This window comes from Martes martes (assembly GCF_963455335.1).
Source record: "Martes martes genome assembly, chromosome: 13".
NCBI lineage: Eukaryota > Metazoa > Chordata > Mammalia > Carnivora > Mustelidae > Martes > Martes martes.
In genome coordinates this window covers 86689458-86709532 of record NC_137901.1, presented here as the reverse complement: position 1 = coordinate 86709532, position 20075 = coordinate 86689458, and the positions used below count along the sequence as shown (strand labels likewise).

At 41.4% G+C, this 20075-nt stretch overlaps 1 protein-coding gene across 2 annotated transcripts in view; it reads right to left on the bottom strand.

Annotated features, from left to right (window-relative positions):
• Positions 1–3287: 3287 nt before the first annotated feature.
• CCDC62 (coiled-coil domain containing 62) overlaps positions 3288–20075 on the bottom strand; it is a 43804-nt gene continuing 27016 nt past the window's right edge. Inside the window, exons 11-13 of one of the 2 annotated variants that reach the window (XM_080821411.1) lie at positions 17090–17215; positions 5798–5891; positions 3288–4105 (exon numbers count right to left, since the gene is read on the bottom strand). In XM_080821411.1, the coding sequence (XP_080677537.1) occupies positions 5838–5891; positions 17090–17215 (180 nt within the window). In that variant the 3' untranslated portion in view covers positions 3288–4105; positions 5798–5837. The remainder of the gene's footprint in view (positions 4106–5797; positions 5892–17089; positions 17216–20075) is intronic. The other variant, XM_080821412.1, reaches the window with a different exon arrangement.

Below are 20075 nucleotides of genomic sequence, written 5' to 3'. Positions count from 1 at the left end.
TTTTAGTCTTAATTTATGTGTGAAAATGCATACATGTAAGCCGTCCCCTTTGTGCATCTCTAACCTAACAGCAGCTCTCCTCCACGCGGGGCTGTGGGATGAATCTTCGGAGGCTGCAGGCTCCGCATGCCGACACCTTGCCAGAGCCGAGGAACTGCGAGGGAAAGAGGACAGGCAGGGCCCGGACAACCTGCAGACAGATCTGAACAAAACATAGGGCTGGGCCATCAAAGTGTATCGTTAACGACGCCGCAGGAGGTCGTGGGAGTCTTTAAAAAACATTGTTATTATTGGTTTCCTTTTTAAATTATCCGTCACAAGACTGAAGTAAAAAAAAAAGAACACAATGTTTTATATATATTTTATATTTATAAATATAAATATATTTTTATATATTATATGTATTTATATACATAAATATATTTTATATACTTTATATTTATTTATATACATAAATGTATTTTTATATATTTTATATTTTTAATATATATATAATCACAGTTCTCCCAAATGTATGCTATCAAATTTTTTTTTTTTGCTGTCCTCAGTTTTTCTCCCAAAATATAGATGTGAAATAGCCCAATGCGGGTACTAAAGACCCCCCTTGAAAAGGAAGCGTGATGCCTGAAGATGGTCTCCCCTTCTGTAACTTCATGGATTAATCTCAGCTTGCCCCCACATGGACACTGGATACTTGAAAAGCTGTATTTGACCAGGTTCTTTTGACTCTACCAAAAAGAAATTAACCATGCTATATCCAATTCCAATCCCTGAAAGATCTCTCTACCAGAATAACAATGGCTAATGTTTATCGATTGCTTATTATTTGCCAGACACTGAGCTAAGTCCTTCATATGTACTGTTTCATTTTTAATCCCCAGCTCCCGGGTCAAGAGCTGTGGCTTGGTGGCTCCTGAACAGCTGTTCCTCAGACTCCTTTTTCCACATTGAACAAAACCAAGTTATCCCGTGAACTTCATACTTAACACAGCACCTTCTTTCAAACCAGGAAACAACCTCTCTGGGTTGAGAACATCTGCCCCGGTGACTTAACATTAGCAACCAACTACCTCTCTTTTTAATAAGTTGATTACTGGGGTCCGAGAGCACTCGGCTAAAATATCTCTAGTGAATTATAACACATCTGCTTGTATGGAAGCTTTTGAGCCCCCGGAGGCAAAGACCACACCATCTTACTCCATTTTATGATTTCCATGCCTAGCAGAGTGCCTGACACATTAGCAATGTTCAATAAATGTGTGAAAATCAAGGTTGAAAAAGTGAGTAAATAATCTGCCATAATTTAGTACACTTCAACACATAGCTTAGTTTTATAAAACGAGCAGCCGGGACACGAGGATGTAAGCTTCCCCACTCTGAATTTGTCCAGGTTCATTCCTGGTACCACCTCCAGGCAGGAGACCCAGTTCTAGCACTGGCTCTGTCACTGGTGGGCTGAGATTCTCCATGTCATCAGAATCAGGGTGCCATTTTGGTCTATCTCCAGGGCTGTTTCATGCTTCCCAAAGGCTATTACAAAGGCAGAGGATTTGGGTTATGAACATCTCATTTCAAGGAAAACCCAAGAAAGATGAACAGTATTTACGTCACTGGGTTAACTGAGATGATGGAGCTGCAATCCCCACACTGCCTCGCTGACATGCATCACTGGCCCCAACCTCTCTGTCCAGCTTCATCTTGCGCCATCCTCATCCATCAGGTCTGAAAATGCATCATGCTCCTTTCCACCTCAGGGCCTTTGCGTATGCTGTTACCATTCTGAGGAATGCTCTTCCTCTTCCTGTTTGCTGGTTAGCATCTACTTATCTTTCAGCTTTTAGTTCAGGGAAGCCTTCCCTGAAGCCTCCGCCTTTGACCTATGCCCCTGATGTATGTTGTCACAGTAGCTCCGAGCTTTATTTCATAGCACTTAACCAGTTTTTCATGACCTATTTGTGATTATTTAATTAAGGTCTGTCTCCTTCACTGTAAACAAGGATTCAGTCTGCTTTGCTCACTGTTGTGTCTCCAGTGGCCAGCAAAGCAGTACTTACTGTGGGCTCAAATTATTTTGTTTTTTGTTAGATGTCCTAAGTGTGCACTTGGCTGAGAACCCAGAAATCATCCTTTATAGGACTGATTGAAGTGCCCTCCTCATCTGATAAACTCCTCTCAAAGACCACTCTGGTTCTTAACCTACCTTGTCTGCTGTGGTCCTGATTAATGTGTCTGGTTTCTTCATCTGAACCAACCTTACCCCACCAAGCCTCTGAATACCAGGCTTTTCTACTACAACTTTTCAGGTAAAACTGTTGTCAGTGTTTACATATGGATTCAGAATTTCTTTCTTCGGGGGTATTTCTGTTTCTCTTTAGAAGATCTGTCTACAAATTCTGAAAGCACCCTTACACCAGTCTCTTCTGATGGCTGAGATAATTTCTGGCGGGGGAGTTACAGTACCATTCTTCTTAAGACAGAAGAATGCTAATGACAAAATATAGCAGCTCAGTTTTATCTCGCAACTCTTTCAAACAGACTGAGGGCTGACTCTTCCTAACAGAAACTTTTCACATATTTAAGTAACTTTCAGATCAGACAGATAAGCTAATAATATTAAGATTCCCCATTTTTTAGTTATATGTGCTGTAATTCAAAATAACATGGTGGGGTGAGATGGGTACTGTAGATACAATAATCCTATGAGCTCAAATACATTTACCCACAAAATAATTTTTGACCTTTTTCATTCTTTGGTTTCCTGAAATTTTCCTACTTATTAGCATCTCATCAGTGTTCTACTTCTCTTTTCCCTGGGCAAGCTGGCATGTAGCCACGAACCCAGCATAAAGAGGAGGAGAAATTTTCATATTTTGTATCTCAGACTGGAAATGAGCCTCTCCGGGGACATTTTAGATTTCCAACAGCTCAGAATCAACTGCACCTTTCTCAGACTTCCTCTGCCCGAACCGGCCGTGCCTGAGGGAGAAAGCAAGCATTTATAAAGAACACAGCCAAACCTCACCCAATTTCTCTTTTCAGCACCCTAATTAAAAAGGCTAAATGGGGTGGCTCCTCCACTCTCATGAAAATCATCTCTGAAGTACCACTGAAACCTTTCAACAAAGGGGCATTTATACGGCACAATAGAACCTTGATATCTGCAATGCTTAGGAAAAAAAATACATTCCCATTCCCGAGGAAATTAACTTGCCAGGTTTGGTTTCAAGCGACTAACCTTCCTTATTTTGCTCCTGTATAATAGAAAGAAACCCGAGAAAATTCTTCTTTATTATTAAAAATATTTTTTATTGAATGAAGCTGATCAATTCTCTTACAAGGGACAGAAATGCACACAGTATATTCTTTAAAAAATTAAATTGTAAGTTAAAAGGGAAGTGTTTTAGTCTCTAATGATTAAAAAAAAAAATGCATATAAAACCTGATCTTCCAGCAAGCTTTTGTGTAAGTAGATGGGACCTACTACAGACCCAGATGAGATGGGGCTCTGTTCAGCTTTGGGACAGAAGGACCTCAATTGTCAGTAACCGAGGAGATACTTTCCAGTTAAAAATATTTTGTATCATATATCATTTTATGTCTATTCTACACAGCAAAATCCAGGGCTAAAGCCACCAGTGAAGAGAATACTACTTCTCATAGATTTGCAGCTGACTCTGATAAGCTGTCGGTTATAATTTAAATGTATGCACAGGTTTTTTAAAAAAGCAGATAGTTAAAACAGCATTTTACATGCAGGGGTTCTCTATTTGATGTCCACACTTTTAAAGAGCTTCTCTGGTATTTAACTGTAGTCTGCATCTTTACAGAGAAGTCCTTTTTTCTCTGAGCAGAATTCCAAGTTTGTATATAGAGAATACACAGTAAGGTCTAATTTCTTACACATTAAAAAAAAAATGTCCTCAACATGAAAACAGTCAACTTGAAAACAAACAAAATACAGATGTTAAAAAATTAACCTTCAGTTTCTGCTTCCCTTTGGTATTAAATGTTGCTTACAAAGGACTACAATCCCCTTTTTGTTTTCAAGGTTAAGTATTAGGTATTGATGTCTGCTTCCTGCCTTCCAAAGATGAGAAATCGGCTTCTGCAGGAAGGAAACACAGAGTTAATAAAATCAAGTCAAAGAGAGCATTGGGTAGTGTGCTCTAAGTTCTGAATCTCTATGAAATGAACTATGCATCCAGGTTTTTATCTACATAAGGTCACGTAAAATACCATAAATATGAAAACTTCTCAGCAAAGAGAGGAAAAGCACAGGAGAGGAAGAGGGCTATCTACAGTTAATGCTTTCACAGTGTTCTTGAGATGTTCTCTGCTTACAATGAAAGCATCTGAAATGATTACACTTTTTAACTTACCAAACTGGATTCTGAAGAAATTTTACATTTGCTAATTTTTTTTTTGAAGATTTATTTATTTATTTATTTGACAGACAGAGATCACAAGTAGGCAGAGAAACAGGCAGAGAGAGAGGAGGAAGCAGGCTCCCTGCTGAGCAAAGAGCCCCATGTGGGGCTCGATCCCAGGACCCTGGGATCATGACCCGAGCCGAAGGCAGAGGCTTTAACCCACTGAGCCACCCAGGCGCCCCAAGAAATTTTACATTTGAAATGCAGGTTTGATAGAAGGAAACACGTATCAAGAAAGTGCTTACTACATCAATGAACCTTTTTTTATTTTTAAGTTTTTTTTCTTTTTTAAGTTTTTATTTTCTTTCTTTTTTAAGTTTTTATTTTTTTTTAAGTAATGCCTACACCCAACGCGGGGCTCAAACTCACAACCCTGTGACCAAGCGTCCCATGCCCCGTGGACTGAGCTAGCCAGGCGCCCCAGTCAATGAACCTTTTTATAAAACCTGAAACCCCATGAAAACACTTCTTTCCAGACAGCCAAATGAAATGCTTAAATGTTAATTTTAAGAGAGAAGCAGGAGGGAGTGGCACGGAGAGGGAAAGAGAGAGGTAGGCCCCACACCCAGCATGGAGCCCAACCCAAGGCTGGATCTCACCACCCTGAGATCATGACCTGAGCCAAAAATCAAGAGTTGGATGCTTAACCAACTGAGCCACCCAAGCACCCCTGAAATGTTAATTTAGATTCTGATTTTGAAAGCTGTCTATAGCTGTGCCTGGGTGGCTCAGTTGGTTAAGCATCTGTCTTCGGCTCAGGTCGTGATCCCAGGGTCCTGGGATGGAGCCGTCAGGGTCCCTCCTCAGTGGGGAGCCTGTTTCTCCCTCTCCCTCTGCTGCTCCCCCTGCTTGTGCTCCCTCTGGCCTGCTCCCTGTCAAATAAATAAATAAAATATTTTTAATAAAAAAGAGGGGCGCCTGGGTAGCTCAGTGTGTTGAGGCCTCTGCCTTCGGCTCAGGTCATGATCTCAGGGTCCTGGGATCGAGCCCCGCGTCGGGCTCTCTGCTCTGTGGGGAGCCTGCTTCCCTTCCTCTCTCTGCCTGCCTCTCTGCCTACTTGTGATCTCTGTCTGTCAAATAAATAAATAAAATCTTTAAAAAAAAATTAAAAAAGAAAGCTGTCTGTATTCACTTCCTTGTGTTTAAAATTCTAGGCACTGAGATCAAGAACTTTTTGATTTGCATTTCTCATACAAATAATTGACATTTTACTGATTAAATTTAGAAGGTATGTATAAATAGGTCAAACAAGAGAAAGGATTACAGATCAAACAAATGCATGGCCTTGACTCTACATTATCAATGTTCCCAAGTTACTTATTAAATATTAAGGGAGATAGAAGGGGAGATACACAAAGGTGACTTACCTACGACCACAATGAACAGTGAAGTTGACTTTTGTGTTCTTCAATTACTAAGGAAGGTATTTTTCTGAGCTGACTCTTCTGCGACTTCTAAGTTCTACAATACAACTTCAAAATTAGTACCCAGGAGAGAAAAACTGGATAATACTTAAGACAATACACAAATATAGCAGAAATGCCTTTAGAACACCTTAAGGAATTAATGAAATACAAAGAAGTAATTTCATACAACTACCATCCATCCAGCAAAGAGGTACTGACTTCCTATTCGTGTGTGGGGCCCTTTTGGGTCTAACTGCCTGGTGGTGAGGTTGTGTTTGCTTTACCATGTATGTTATGCCTTCGGCTATGGCAATCAGCTAATGCCCAAATATAACCGGCTCTTTGTCAGCCTTAATATGGACTATGTCGTAAGCCCTTGATAGAGACAGTGGTCACCAACAGGAATAAACAACTCTAAGTACCACTGTTAATTGAAGTACCTACTAAAGGCTTGGTTAGCACTGCTAGTTGTTTCAGGAGAGATATTTTTAAAAAGAAGAAGAAAAAAAAAGGAAAGAGGAGGAAGATACCTGGAAAGACATGGGTAGACTCGGGTGGTAAACTTTACCACCGGGTAAGCCCCCCTTCTCAGTCCCTTTCTCCTCCCCGTGGGGCCTACATTTGAGCTAGGCTAGGGTTATGCTCTGGGCTTTCACTCATGCTGCTTCCTCTCTGCTCAAACAGCCTTCCTATGTATTTTATAACCTGATGTATTTTATTTTATTCATTTAGAAACATTATTCTAATGGGAGAAGATATTGGCAAATGACCTAGTGGATAAAGGGCTAGTATCCAGAATCTTTAAGGAACTCAACAAAATCAATATCCCCAAAATAAGTAATCCAGCTAAGAAATGGGCAGAACACATGAACAGATATTTCTCCAAAGAAGACATCCAAATGGCCAACAGACACATGGAAAAATGCTCAGCATCACTCATCATCAGGGAAATACAAATCAAAACCATGGTATCACCTCACCCCTGTCAGAGTGACTAAAATTAACCACTCAGGAAGCAACAGGTATTGGTGAGGATATAGAGAAAGGGGAGGCTTTTGCACTGTTGGTAGGAATGCAGACTGGTGCAGCCACTCGGGAGAACAGTACCGCGGTTCCTCTAAAGTTAAAAATGGAGCTCCCCTATGACCCAGCAATTGCATTAGTAGGTATTTATCCAAAGGACAGAAAAATGCTGACTCAAAGGGTTACATGCAATTGATGTTCATGGCAGCACTAGCAACGACAGCCAAATTATGGAAAGAGCCCAAATGTCCACTGACTGATGAATGGATATAGAAGATGTGGTGTATATAGACAATGGAATGTGACTCAGCCATCAGAAAGAATGAAATCTTGCCATTTGCAACAACATAGATGGAACTAGAGTGTATGATGCTGAGCGAACTAAGAGAAAGACAAATACCATATGGTTTCACTCAAATCTGGAATTTAAGAAACAAAATAGATGAACATAGGGGAAGGGGAGGAAAATTAAAATAAGATAAAAACAGAGAGGGAGACAACCATAAGAGACTCTTAACTAGAGAGAACTGAGGGTTGCCGGAGGGGAGGTGGGTGGGTGGGGGCTGAATGGGTGATGGGTGTGGAGGAGGACACGCTGGGATGCGTACTGGGTGTTAGGTGTAAGTGATGAATCACTAAATTCTAGTCCTGAAACCAATACTACACTACATGTTAACTAACTTGGATTAAAAAAAAAAAAAGAATACATATCAAAACAAATAAACATCATTCTAAAGGGGATTTATAGGGTTTATCAGCCTGTGATTTAAAAAAAAAAAAAAAGGTTAAGAGCCCTAAGAGCCCTGGCAGACAACACCAACAGTTTCAAACCAGCAATGAGGGTGTCCAGTCCCATGTACTTGTCAAAAGTCCAAATTCAGATTCCAGTGGAATCTCTCCCCCTCCCCACCTCTCAGGTAAGTAGGAAGCCTGCTGTAGGGGAAGGTGATGTGGCCAGCTGTGCAGTGTTTTATTCTTTCTTTCCTTTTTTCCTCTTTTTACATTATCGGGGGCTCTTGTTAAATAGCTAATACACTGACATAAAATGAACAAACATATATTCTTCTCCCCATCCCCTTTGTGCATGTGAAGAATACCACAGAGGCCCTTCAATATCTCGCTTCCATTCACTTATTAATACATCCCAGGAGTATTTCCACATCCCAGGTCTTCCTCATTCTGGTTCACGGCTCCGTAATGTGCCACTGTGTGGACGTACCATCGTGACTCCCTCAGTTCCTTTTTGCTGGACACCTGATTGCTTCCGAACTTTCGCTACTACAAAGCAATCCTGCAACAAAAAACTTGTACCCGGGCCACTTTATACACATGTGGGTGTACTTGTAGGAGAGAGTCCCAGAGTGATATTGCTGTGTCAAAGGATCAGTTCTGCAGTTTTTAGGAAACAGTGCTAAGTTCCCCACCAGAAGGTTTGGATCACTTTTTGCACCTCCAGTGATGTCTAAGAATGCGTTGCAGAAAAAGGCTTTGAAATAAGACCCTTGTTCTCAGCACCAGATGGCAAAAAAGGGTGAGGCAGACAGGCCTCTCAGGACCTTATCCTGCTTCCCTATCACAAAAATTAAGGATTTTTAACAAATTATTTGCTTTTTCCTGCAAAAAGGACCAAAGGGAGGGAGCTGCAAAATATGTCGCCAAGTAGATTTCTTTGTTTTGTTTTTTGAAAGATTTTATTTATTTGAGAGACAGAGAATGTGTCAGCACGAGCAGGCGGAGGGGCAGAGGAGGAGGAGAAGCAAACTTCTCACCAGGCAGGGAGCCTGACGCAGGGTTCTATCCCAGGATCCTGGGATCATGACCTCAGGCAAAGGCAGAGAGACACTTAACCAACTGAGCCGCCCAGACACTTGTAAATTTCTGTTAATTGAATTGTTTTTGCAACATTTCCAGAATTAGTTAATAATCTTCTGGAAGGGGTGCCTGGGTGGCTCAGTGGGTTAAAGCCTCTGCCTTCGGCTCAGGTCATGATCCCAGGGTCCTGGGATCGAGCCCTGCATCAGGCTCCCTGCTCAGCAGGGAGCCTGCTTCCCCCTCTCTCTCTGCCTGCCTCTCTGCCTACTTGTGATCTCTGTCTGTCAAATAAATAAATAAAATATTTAAAAAATAATAATAATCTTCTGGAAAATTTATTACATCTGCAGCCAATATTTTTTCCAACTAATTCCAGATGATTATCTGATTCTGGTTGTGGGATGTTAAGTAAGAGATTTCATCACTCTTCCTCAGCCATAAGATGAAAGGTTGAGATTGTATACCTCTTCTGGGTCTTTCTAGCTCAAAAATTCTCTTAAACCAAGTTTTCATCAACGTCAACAGCTTGAGCATGTTTTCAATCTATAACTGAGGTTACTGTTTTGTCTTTTTCCTGTTCTTCCTATTCACGTCCATCGCAGGTGTTTACTGGGCAATCTCCGGACCAGGTACAGTGTGTGCTACAACTAGGGGGGCCAGGGTGAGTAAGAGGGTCTCCTGAAGGGGCTCACAGAGGAGAGGGAGACAAGCATGTCACCTACCACGCACTGTGACCTGCACGCTCACGGAGACACATACGCAGAAACACACAGCCTGGGCCGTGAGGACAGAAGTGAAGGAGATCTCAGATTTTATCTCAGATAGGAATTTAACATAAAATCCCACGGAAGAGGGTAAGAGCCTGAGGCCGTGAGAATGAATAGGAGTCTGTCCAGTAGATCATGCTGAAGGACGGTCAGTTCTGCTGTAACACTTGTTTTGAAAATATAAAGTTGTTCTGACACAGCCGATATATTACGGAACTATTTGGGCATAATGTGGAAGTTTGCATTTATTTATGTGCAACTTTGTCCATGAGAAGCACTAGGTAACCCATACCCAGCCGGACTGAGCCACGGCACGCAGGAATACATACACCCACCCGCACCCCTCAAACATCTGCTGGCCCCCTCGGCTTCCCTGGTGTGCTATAAGCCACCCCCATTCACATCTGCGTCCGATTACCTTCCTGCCACTTCCCAGTGAATCACAAGCTGCCACTTTCCAGACACCTAAAGTGCCATATTTATTGCAATATTTATGTATTTCTTAACCACCTAGCAGGTATAAAAACGCCTACCATTTTGATTACATTCCTATCCTTTAAAAAAAAAAAAAAGTATCACTGGCAAAGTGTTTGAGTGTTATGCTCCTAATCCCATTTTTCCCATAAGCCTGTGAGGTTTTTAATACAAAATTTTGCATTGTGTGGTCATATTTAGGAATCTGTAAGTTGTATTACAGGGGTAATGTGGTTATCAAAATATGAAACAAGGCTGTGATATAATAATATGCACTTCTTAAAAAGTTTCATTTAAGTAATCTCTATACCCCATGAGGGGCTTGAACTCACAACCCAAGATCAAGAGTCACACACTCCATGGACTAAGCCAACCAAGTGCCCTTCGCACTCCCCCCCCCCTTTTTTTAAAAGATTTTATTTATTTATTTGACAGACAGAGATCACAAGTAGGCAGAGAGGCAGGCAGAGAGAGAGAGGAGGAAGCAGGCTCCCTGCTGAGCAGAGAGCCCGACGCGGGACTCGATTCCAGGACCCTGAGACCATGACCCGAGCCGAAGGCAGAGGCTTTAAACCACTGAGCCACCCAGGCGCCCCAATCTCCCCCCTTTTTTTGTTTAAGATTTTATTTATTTATTTGAGAGAGAGAGAGAGAGAGTGACAGAGAGCACGAGCAAGGAGGAGAGGGAGAAGCAGGCTCTCTGCTGAGCAGGGACCCAGACACCAGACTTGATCTCGAGACCCCGGGATTATGATCCGAGCCAAAGGCAGACAGATGCTTAACTGACTGAGCCACCCAGGCACGCCGTACTCTTTTCTTCCTTTTTTTTTTTTTATTTTTTTTAAAGATTTTATTTATTTATTTGACAGACAGAGATCACAAGCAGGCAGAGGCAGGCAGAGAGAGAGGAGGAAGCAGGTTCCCCGCGGAGCAGAGAGCCCGACGCGGGGCTCGATCCCAGGACCCTGAGATCATGACCCGAGCCGAAGGCAGAGGCTTCAACCTGCTGAGCCACCCAGGTGCCCCTTTTTTCTTCCTTTTTAAAGAGATTTTATTTAGTTATTTGCGAGACAGAGACAGAGAGAGTGAGCATGAGCTGGGGGAGCGGCAGAAGGGGAAGCAGGCTCCTGCCAAGCAGGGAGCCTGACACGGGGGTGCGATCCCAGGATCCTGAGATCATGACTTGAGCTGAAGGCAGACGCTTAACCGACTGAGCCACCCAGGCGCCCCTGTACTCTTCCTTATTAAGGCATTAAATAATAAGATCTAGCAGCAGGTCTACTATTCTATAATTCTGAGGTTGTGGTAAGTCCTAAAGGGTATTTCAAGATATCTGCAATAACTACAACGTGATATGAAACCATATGTGATCTCTACTAGGGACAAAGTCATAGGTTTTACATACTCCTATGGCTTGTTTTCTATATTCATAATTAAAGGAAATGCTAAATTTCAACTAGAGGTTAATTAAAATAAGCTTATGTGGGATTTCTATTCCCATCAAAGTTTATGGATCCCCTGAATTCTATTCAATAAACTGATTAAAAATCTCAGCCCAACAAATCCATAGAGAAAAAAAGAGAAAAAAAGTTGCCAGGGGCTAAGGGAGAGGGAATGGGGAGTGACTGCTAATGGGTACAGGGTTTCTTTTGGTATGATGAAAATGTTCTAAAATTGGATTAGGGTGACAGTTACACAATTCTGTAAATATACTAAAACCACTGGATTGTACACTTCACATGGAAGAACATTATGTTATGTATATTAGATCTCAATAAAGCTGTTTAAAAAAAACCCTTATGAATACTGAAAAGCACTTTCTTTCCCAAAGTAAATAAATTGCTTCACTAATGCTTCTTGTCAAAAGAAAATCTTCCCAGAAAACACCACAAAGTCCATCAGGGTTTCCACTTTGAAAAGCTCACATGGCGTAAGTGGCATATTTACTTCAGAAGTCACTATTTTGGGGGCCCAAATTATTCTCTGAGGTAATCTTTCAAACTACATTGAAGGTCATGGCCATGAGTGTGTTGATTCTAGGATGGTTAATGTTCCTGGGGAGCCTGGCTGCCTCAGTTGGAGTGTGCAACTCTTGATCTCAAGAGTTGTGAGTTCGAGCCCTACACTGGGTGTAGAGATGACTTAAAAATAAAATCTTCAAAAAAACCAATAAAACGATTAATGTTCTAGTTTCATATCTGCGTCACATGGAAACAGCTCCACGGAACTCTGAATCTAATAAAATACCAGTATGATAGAAAGCTAATAAGCAAGCAATGCCACCAGAGAGCATTTCATCGAACAAGACAAGGATTGTCCACTCTCAGCACTGATATGCAGGTCTTAGCCAGAGCAATAAGGTAAGAAAAAGACATAACCTAAAGATTGTAAAAAGAAATTATTTACGAATGACATGACTGTCTATGTAGAAAATGCTAAGAATCTACAGAAAACCTACTAGAATAGGTGAATTTAGTTAAGAACAATTTACAAAAGTCAACTGCAGTCCTCTATACCATCAACAGACAAGGAGAGAGTGAAATTTAAAGTATCATGTATAATGGAATCAATAAACAAAATAATAGGAAGAAAAGTAACAAAAGATGTACAAGACCCCTATGAACGCTACAAAATATGGTTAAGAGAAATGAAGGAAGACCTAAATAAACGGAGATATATGCTGTCCACAAATGTCAATTCTTGGGCACCTGGGTGGCTCAGTCGTTAAGTGTCTGCCTTCGGCTAAGGTCATGATCTCAGGGTCCTGGGATCGAGTCCCGCATCGGGCTCCCTGTTCTCCCTCTGCCACTCCCCTGCTTGTGCTCTCTCTCTCTCAAGTAAGTGAATAAAACCTTTAAAATAATGTCAATTCTTCCCAAAGTTATCTATAAATTCAATGAAATCAGAATATCAGAGTGTATTTTTGTAAAAATTGACAAGCTGGCTCTAAAACTGCTATGGACCTGCAAAAGATCTAGGATAGACAAAGCAATTTTGCAAAAAAGAAGAACAAAGTAGATCATGCATACTACTTGATTTCAGGACTTTTTTTTTTTTTTTTAGATTGTTAGCTAATTGTTTAAAAAGATTTTTATTTATTTATTTGAGATAGAATGAGAGAAAGAGCAGAAGCATGGAGAGCAGCAGCCAGAGGGAGAAGCAGTCTCCTTGCCAAGCAGGGAGCAGGATGTGGGGCTCGATCCCAGGACTCCGGGACCATGACCTGAGCCGAAGGCAGATGCTCAACTGACTGAGCCACTCAGGCACCCCTGATTTCAGGACTTTCTACAGAGTTTACATAATCAATACAGTGTGGTCTAAGGAGAACAACCAGATCAATAGGACTGATCAGAGAGTCCAAAAATAGACCCTTGCACATACAGGCGACTGATTTTCAACAAAGTTGCCAAAAGTAATTCAACAAAAAAAGGACAGTCTTTTCAACAAATGGTGCTGGGACTGGATATCTATGGGAAGCAAAATGAGCCTGATCCTTACTTCATATCATCTGCAAAAATTAAACTGATATGAGCCAAAAACCTAACAGAACTTTAAAACTTTCAGGAGGAGAAAATATTCACACCCTTGGGGTAGATTTCTCAGGATACAAAGAGCACCGTGTGAAAAAGATTGATAACTGGACTTCATCAAGATTTTGCCTTTCTGCTCTTCAAAAGACACTTAAGAAAAAGGCAAACCACAAACTGGGAGAAAATGTACACAATATATCCGACAAAAGACAAAGGCCTGTGTGCAGACTATGTTAAGAACTCTTATAATTCAGTAACAGAGGAAGCAATTCAAATTTAAAATGGGCAGAAGGCTTGAACAGACACCTCACAAGAGAAGATACGTGAAGAGCCAATAAGCACGTGAAAAGATGCACATCATCAGATTATCAGGAAAACACAAGTGAAGGGGCAACAAAATGCCACTTCCCATTTACGAAGACTGCTAAAATCAAGCAGACCGACAAAAGCAAGTGCTGGCGAGGATGCGAAGCCCCTGGAACGCGCATACACTGCTGGTAGGGACGTGAAGCGTTCAAACCACCTCGAAAACCAATGTGGCAGCTCATTAAAAAGTTAAACATACGACCGTCCTATAACTAGTGATTCTACTTCTAGGTATTTGCCTCAGAGCAATAAAAACATATGTACGTTAAAAAAGGCTCATATAGGGCGCCTGGATGGCTCAGTCAGTGAAGCGTCTGCCTTCGACTCAGGTCATGATCCCAGGGTCCTGGGATCGATCCCCCTGTCAGGCTCCTTGCTCAGTGGGGATCTGATTCTCCCTCTCCCTCTGCCCCTGCCCTCTTCCCCCTGAGAGCACGCGTGCTCTCTCTCTCTCAAATAAATATATTTTTAACAAGACTTATATAAAAACATTCATAGTGGGTGCCCAGGTGGCTCAGTCAGTTAAGCGTCTGCCTTCAGCTCAGGTCATGAACCCAGGGTCCTGGGATTGAGCCCCGTGTCAGGCTCCCTGCTCCACGGGGAGTCTGCTTCTCCCTCTGCCCCTCCCCTCTGCTTGTGCATGCTCTGTTTCATAAATAAAATCTTAAAAAAAAATTTAAAAAAAAAACATTCATAGCAATTTTATTTGTTATAGTCCCAAACTGGAAACAACCCCAAAGTCCCATCAACAGGTAAACAGACAAACTGTGGTCTATTCATACAACGGAATACTAATCAGCAATAAAAAGGAGTGAAGCACCAACACTTACGACAACATGGACACACTCAATTCTACTGAAAGAAGCTAGACAAAGAGCACATATTGTATGAGCGCATTTATATTACGTTCTAGAATAGGCAAAACTATTCTCTCATGATAAAAATCAGATTGGTTGTTTCCTGGGGTGTGTATAAGGGATGGCTTCATTCCAAAAATCATGGAGGAACTTTCCTGGGGTGATAGAAATGTTCTATATCTTGACTGGGATGTTGGTTATGTGAGCATGTATACATTTGCCTAAACTTACTGAACTAGTGATCTGTACTAGTTTTTTCTTTCTTTCCTTCCCTTTCTCTTTCTTTCTCTCTTTCCTAGAGGGAGAGAAAGAACTCAAGCTGGGAGGAGGGACTCCCCACTGAGCAGGGAGCCACTCAGAGCTCAATCCCAGGACCCTGAGATCATGACCTGAACTGAAGGCAGACGCTTACCTGAGCCACCCAGGCGCCCCATGGACTAGTTTTCATTAAAGAATGAGCATGTACACATTAAAGTCTACAAGCAGTTGATTTTAAAAGAAGCATTCCAGGTTCTTAACAGACCTTTTTTTTACTGTAGTTTTTTAGTTAGGGATACAAAAAAGTTTAATTTGATGGCTTTCAAGTTATCTTTATGCACACAGCACACCCAACCCAACACCTGGTCTCTTAAATTTAAAAAGTAGTTTTTTAGTTAGGGATACAAAAAAGTTTAATTTGATGGCTTTCAAGTTATCTTTATGCACACAGCACACCCAACCCAACACCTGGTCTCTTAAATTTAAAGCATCAATTCCAAGCTCTTACTTTACAGTTTAGGAAAATGGAGCCCAAGTATACTGATTTCAAGTTCAACATTATTTTCCTATTTACATTAAGGCTATAAAATCCACAAAGCAACTTACACCCCTGCTATTGAAATGTTATTGTGCTTAGAAAAACCAATCAAAATTAACACGTAAAACACTCCCTGAAGGACTGACAGATTTAGAATGACTATTTTGCAATTCCTAGTGAAATAATAGATCTAGAGATACCTGAGTGGCTCAGTGGGTTAAGAATCTGCCTTCAGCTTAAGTGATGATCTCAGGCTCCTGGAACCAAGCCCCATATCAGGCTGCCTGCTCCACGGGGAGCCTGCTTCTCCCTCTGCCCCTGCCCCTCCTCCCTGCTCTTGCTCTATCTCAAATAAATAAAAATCTTTTAAAAATTAAAAAAATAATAAAAAGGAAATAATAGATCTAAGTAATAATAATATAAGAATGCTAAAATCATTATGTGAACTTTATGATAATAAAAGTTCAGGCTGACAAATTTTTGATCAAGCTTTACATCCACAAGTGGCACAACCAGATATTAGGATCCTCCTGATATAAAGGAATAGGCAGCAGACGACATCACCAGTGAAAGAGCGATGCCAAAGCAAACAAAAACCCCAACTTGATCCCAAGTCTAATCAAGTCACTAGATCTAAATACCAGTTCCTAGGAATCATGCAGGATAGAGGAATGTGTTAAATAACAGTGAGGACAGTCAGCAAGACCCAGAATGTGGGAAATTCTACAGGACAAATGACCCAATGTTTCTTCCACAAATAAATGGCATTAAAAAATGAAGAAGGAGGGGCGCCTGGGTGGCTCAATGGGTTAAACCTCTGCCTTCGGCTCAGGTCATGATCCCAGGGTCCTGGGATCGAGCCCCCGCATCAGGCTCTCTGCTCAGCAGGGAGCCTGCTTTTCCCTCTCCCTCTACCTGCTGCTCTAATTGTGCTTTCTCTCTGTCAAATAAACAAGTAAAATCTTTAAAAGAAATAAAAATTTAAAAATTAAAAATAAAATAAGAAATGAAGGAGGAGAAGAAGAAAGAGGAAGAAGTAAGAAGAAAGATCGGGAAGGACCTGTCACTGATTAAGAGAGAATTTATTATTTTTTTCACTAATCTCTACACCCAATGTGGGGCTCAAATTCATAACCCTGAGATCAAAAGTTACATGCTCTCTGATTGAGCCAGCCAGGTGCCCCTTAAGAGATACTTTTTTTTTTTTTAAAGATTTTATTTATTTATTTGAGAGAGAGAGAGAGAGTGCGCAAAGGCGGGAGAGGGGCGCCGAGGAGAGGGAGAAGCAGGCGCCCCACTGAACAGGAAGCAGATGCCCAACCAACTGAGCCACCCAGGTGCCCTGTAATATTCTACTTCCGTATTTGAAGTTTTCTATAGTAAGATGTATACCTTTTATATCCCCAATGCACCCAGGCGATCAGAAAGAGGAAGTGTGAGTGCAGTGACATTTTGAATGTGATTCCTTGCTCATCTTTGAAACCAGCGTGCTACCTCACTGCCGCAGAGACATAAAGGAACTTTTCCTTTATGGGATGGATGGGATCCTGACCCGTGATGTATGCTGATGAGTACTCAGTGGAATACTGAGATACGTAAATGGGGTCAAAAGAAAAATAAGCACATACGTTTCTGGCACTGCTGCTGAGATTCTCGGAGCTGATGGGGAGCAGAGTACTCAGCTCCAGGTCCGTAACCATCTGGCGAGACTCTGCCAGCAAACGCTGAAGCTTGCTTGTGGGCGAAAAGTCATCCTGGGAAGACAACACAACGTAAGCATTCAAGGAATCAGGAAGCGTTTTTAAATGTTTATGGTTATAAGCACAACGTTATAAACACAAATGTTAACTCCCCATTAATACTTCTCTGACTTTAGGCATTACATATCAAAGCAGGGCATTAAGTACTACAACAGCCAAATTCCATTTATTTCTGAGAACGTACTTAGCTAGGGGCACGTGGGTGGCTCAGTCCGTTAACCATCTGACTCTTGGTTTTGGCTCAGGTCCTGATCTCAGGGTCATGAGATCGAGCCCCAGGTCAGGCTCTCCACTCAGTGTGGAGTCTGCTTCAGTCTCTCTCTCCCTCTCTCAGTTGAGTGGACTCTCTTTCTAACAAATGAATTAAAAAAAAAAAAAGACCTACTTGGCTAAATAATTTGACTTCAACAGAACTTACAACTAATTAAGTAATATCTATGTGATGAAAAGAATTGTAGGCTAGGGTACCTGGCTACCTCAGTAGGTAGACCATTTGACTCTCGATCTTGGGGTTATGAGTTTGAGCCCCACACTGGGTGTAAAGATTAAAGATAAAAATCTTTAAAAAAAAAAAAAAATCCTAGGCATTGTTTAGCTCTCTTCCATCAATTTTTTTTTAAGATTTTGTTTATTTATTTGACAGACAGAGATCATAAGTAGGCAGAGAGGCAGGCAGAGAGAGAGGAAGCAGGCTCCCTGCTAAGCAGAGAGCCCGATGTGGGGCTTGATCCCAGGACCCTGGGATCATGACCCAAGCCGAAGGCAGAGGCTTTAACCCACTGAGCCACCCAGGCACCCCCTTATATCAATTTTCTAAAGCCATAATTAGCTTGCTAATTAGTGTTAGCCAAAATACTGGCAAAATGTAGCTTTGACACTAAAAGCTTGTAAGCTTTTTAAAATAAGTGGATATGTGCCTTAGTTTGTTCTTGTTTATTTTCAACTTTGGTATATGAAGTTTTAGCATGACAACCACACTCCAAGATACCTAGACTAATTTTTTCACTAAGGAAAGTTGATTCTGGGCGCCTGGATGGCTCAGTCGGTTAAATATCTGCCTTCGGCTCAGGTCACGATTCTGGAGTCCTGGGATCAAGACCCATTTTGGGCTCTCTGCTCAGTGGGGAATCTGCTTCCCCCTCACCCTCTGCTCCTTCCCTTTCTCACACTCTCTCAAATAAATAAATAAAATCTTAAAAAAAAATAAACTTAAGGAAAGTTAACTCTAGGGGTTCCTGGGTAGCTCAGTCAGTTAAGCATCTGGCTCTTGATCTCGGCTCAGGTCTTGATTTGGGGGTTGTGAGTTTAAGCCCCACATCAGGCTCCACGCTGGGTGTGGAGCCTACTTAAAAAAAAAAGTTAATTCTAATTTTCCAGGAACAAAGATGATCACCACTGACCTGGATCTAGACGATCTCTGTGTGTGTACACGTGTATACACACACACCTAAATATATATGTATATATGGAGAATGTAAGTATGCGATGTCATATACTGCTTCAGAAAAATAGGTACAAACATTGAAAAAAGGGTCTCATGAGAGCTAAAAAAGATAGTAGCAAATACCTGAAACCACACCCACAATGAAAGGGATTCTATTCATCAAAGCCTATGCTCCTTTGGAATTCTGGCCTCGGAGTCCCTCCTCTCATTCCCAGGCAACACTGATCTGTTTTCTGTCACCAGAGACTAGTTTGCATTTTCTGGAATTTTAGATAAACATGTTCATCCTTTCGTCCGTCTGGCATCTTTCGCTCAGCAAAATTATCTTGAGATTAACCCATGTTACGCACGCGTAAGCAGTTTATTCTTTTTTGTTCCTGAGAAGTACTCCATTGCATGGATACACCACAGTTTGTCTCTTTAACTAATGATGTGTATTTGTTTCTAGTTTTTTTTTTTTAAAGATTTTATTTATTTATTTGACAGAGAGAGACAGAGCGAGAAATGGAACACAAGCAGGGAAAGTGGGAGAGGGGGGAGCAGGCTTCCCGCTGAGCAGAGAGCCCGATGTGGGGCTCGATCCCAGGACCCTGGGTTCATGATCTGAGCCGAAGGCAGATGCTTAACCGACTGAGCCACCCAGGAGCCCCTTGTTTCCAGTTTTTAATCTAATACAAATAAAGCTGCTTAAATATTCACATGCAAGTCCCCGTGTGGCCATGTTTCCATTCCTCTAGCAGTAGCATAGCTGGGTCATATGGCAGGTATATATTTAACTTCTTAAGCAACTACCAAAGTGTTTCCCCAAATGAATTCCGCCCCCCACCAGTGAATGAAAGTCCGTGTTGCTCCAGATTCTAGGTAACACTTGGTAGAATCGATTTTTAACAAAAAGAACACTCATCAGATACCTGTTAGGGACCAGGCCCTGTAGAATCACATTTAGACCAAGCAACTGTAACATTACTATTGCATATTGGCATGTAAGAAACTGAGGCTCAAAGAAAGTAAATCATTCTATTCAGGTCATTGAGCTAAGACAAAGCAAGACAAGGATTTGAACTCAGATCAGTTTCAAAGCACAACATTCTCCTTCAAATAACACCAAAAGTAATTAAGTTCACTTGAACTTATTTTCTCTGTGAAAGGGCTGCAGTGAAGGTCCCATTTATGGCAAAGACCCTGACTGGCTCACCCGTAACAGTAACAAATCATAACAACCTCACTGACCATGGAGGGGTATGCACAAACTGATTTATTCAGATCAATGGACTACATGTCAATCAACAATCAAAATGAAGAGACTAATAAGCCTTTGTGTATCGGCATGGATAAATACCACAAAATAGTCACAAAGTTGGAAAAAATCACATTGCAAAAGGATAGAAATGGTATTTTACCATTTATGTA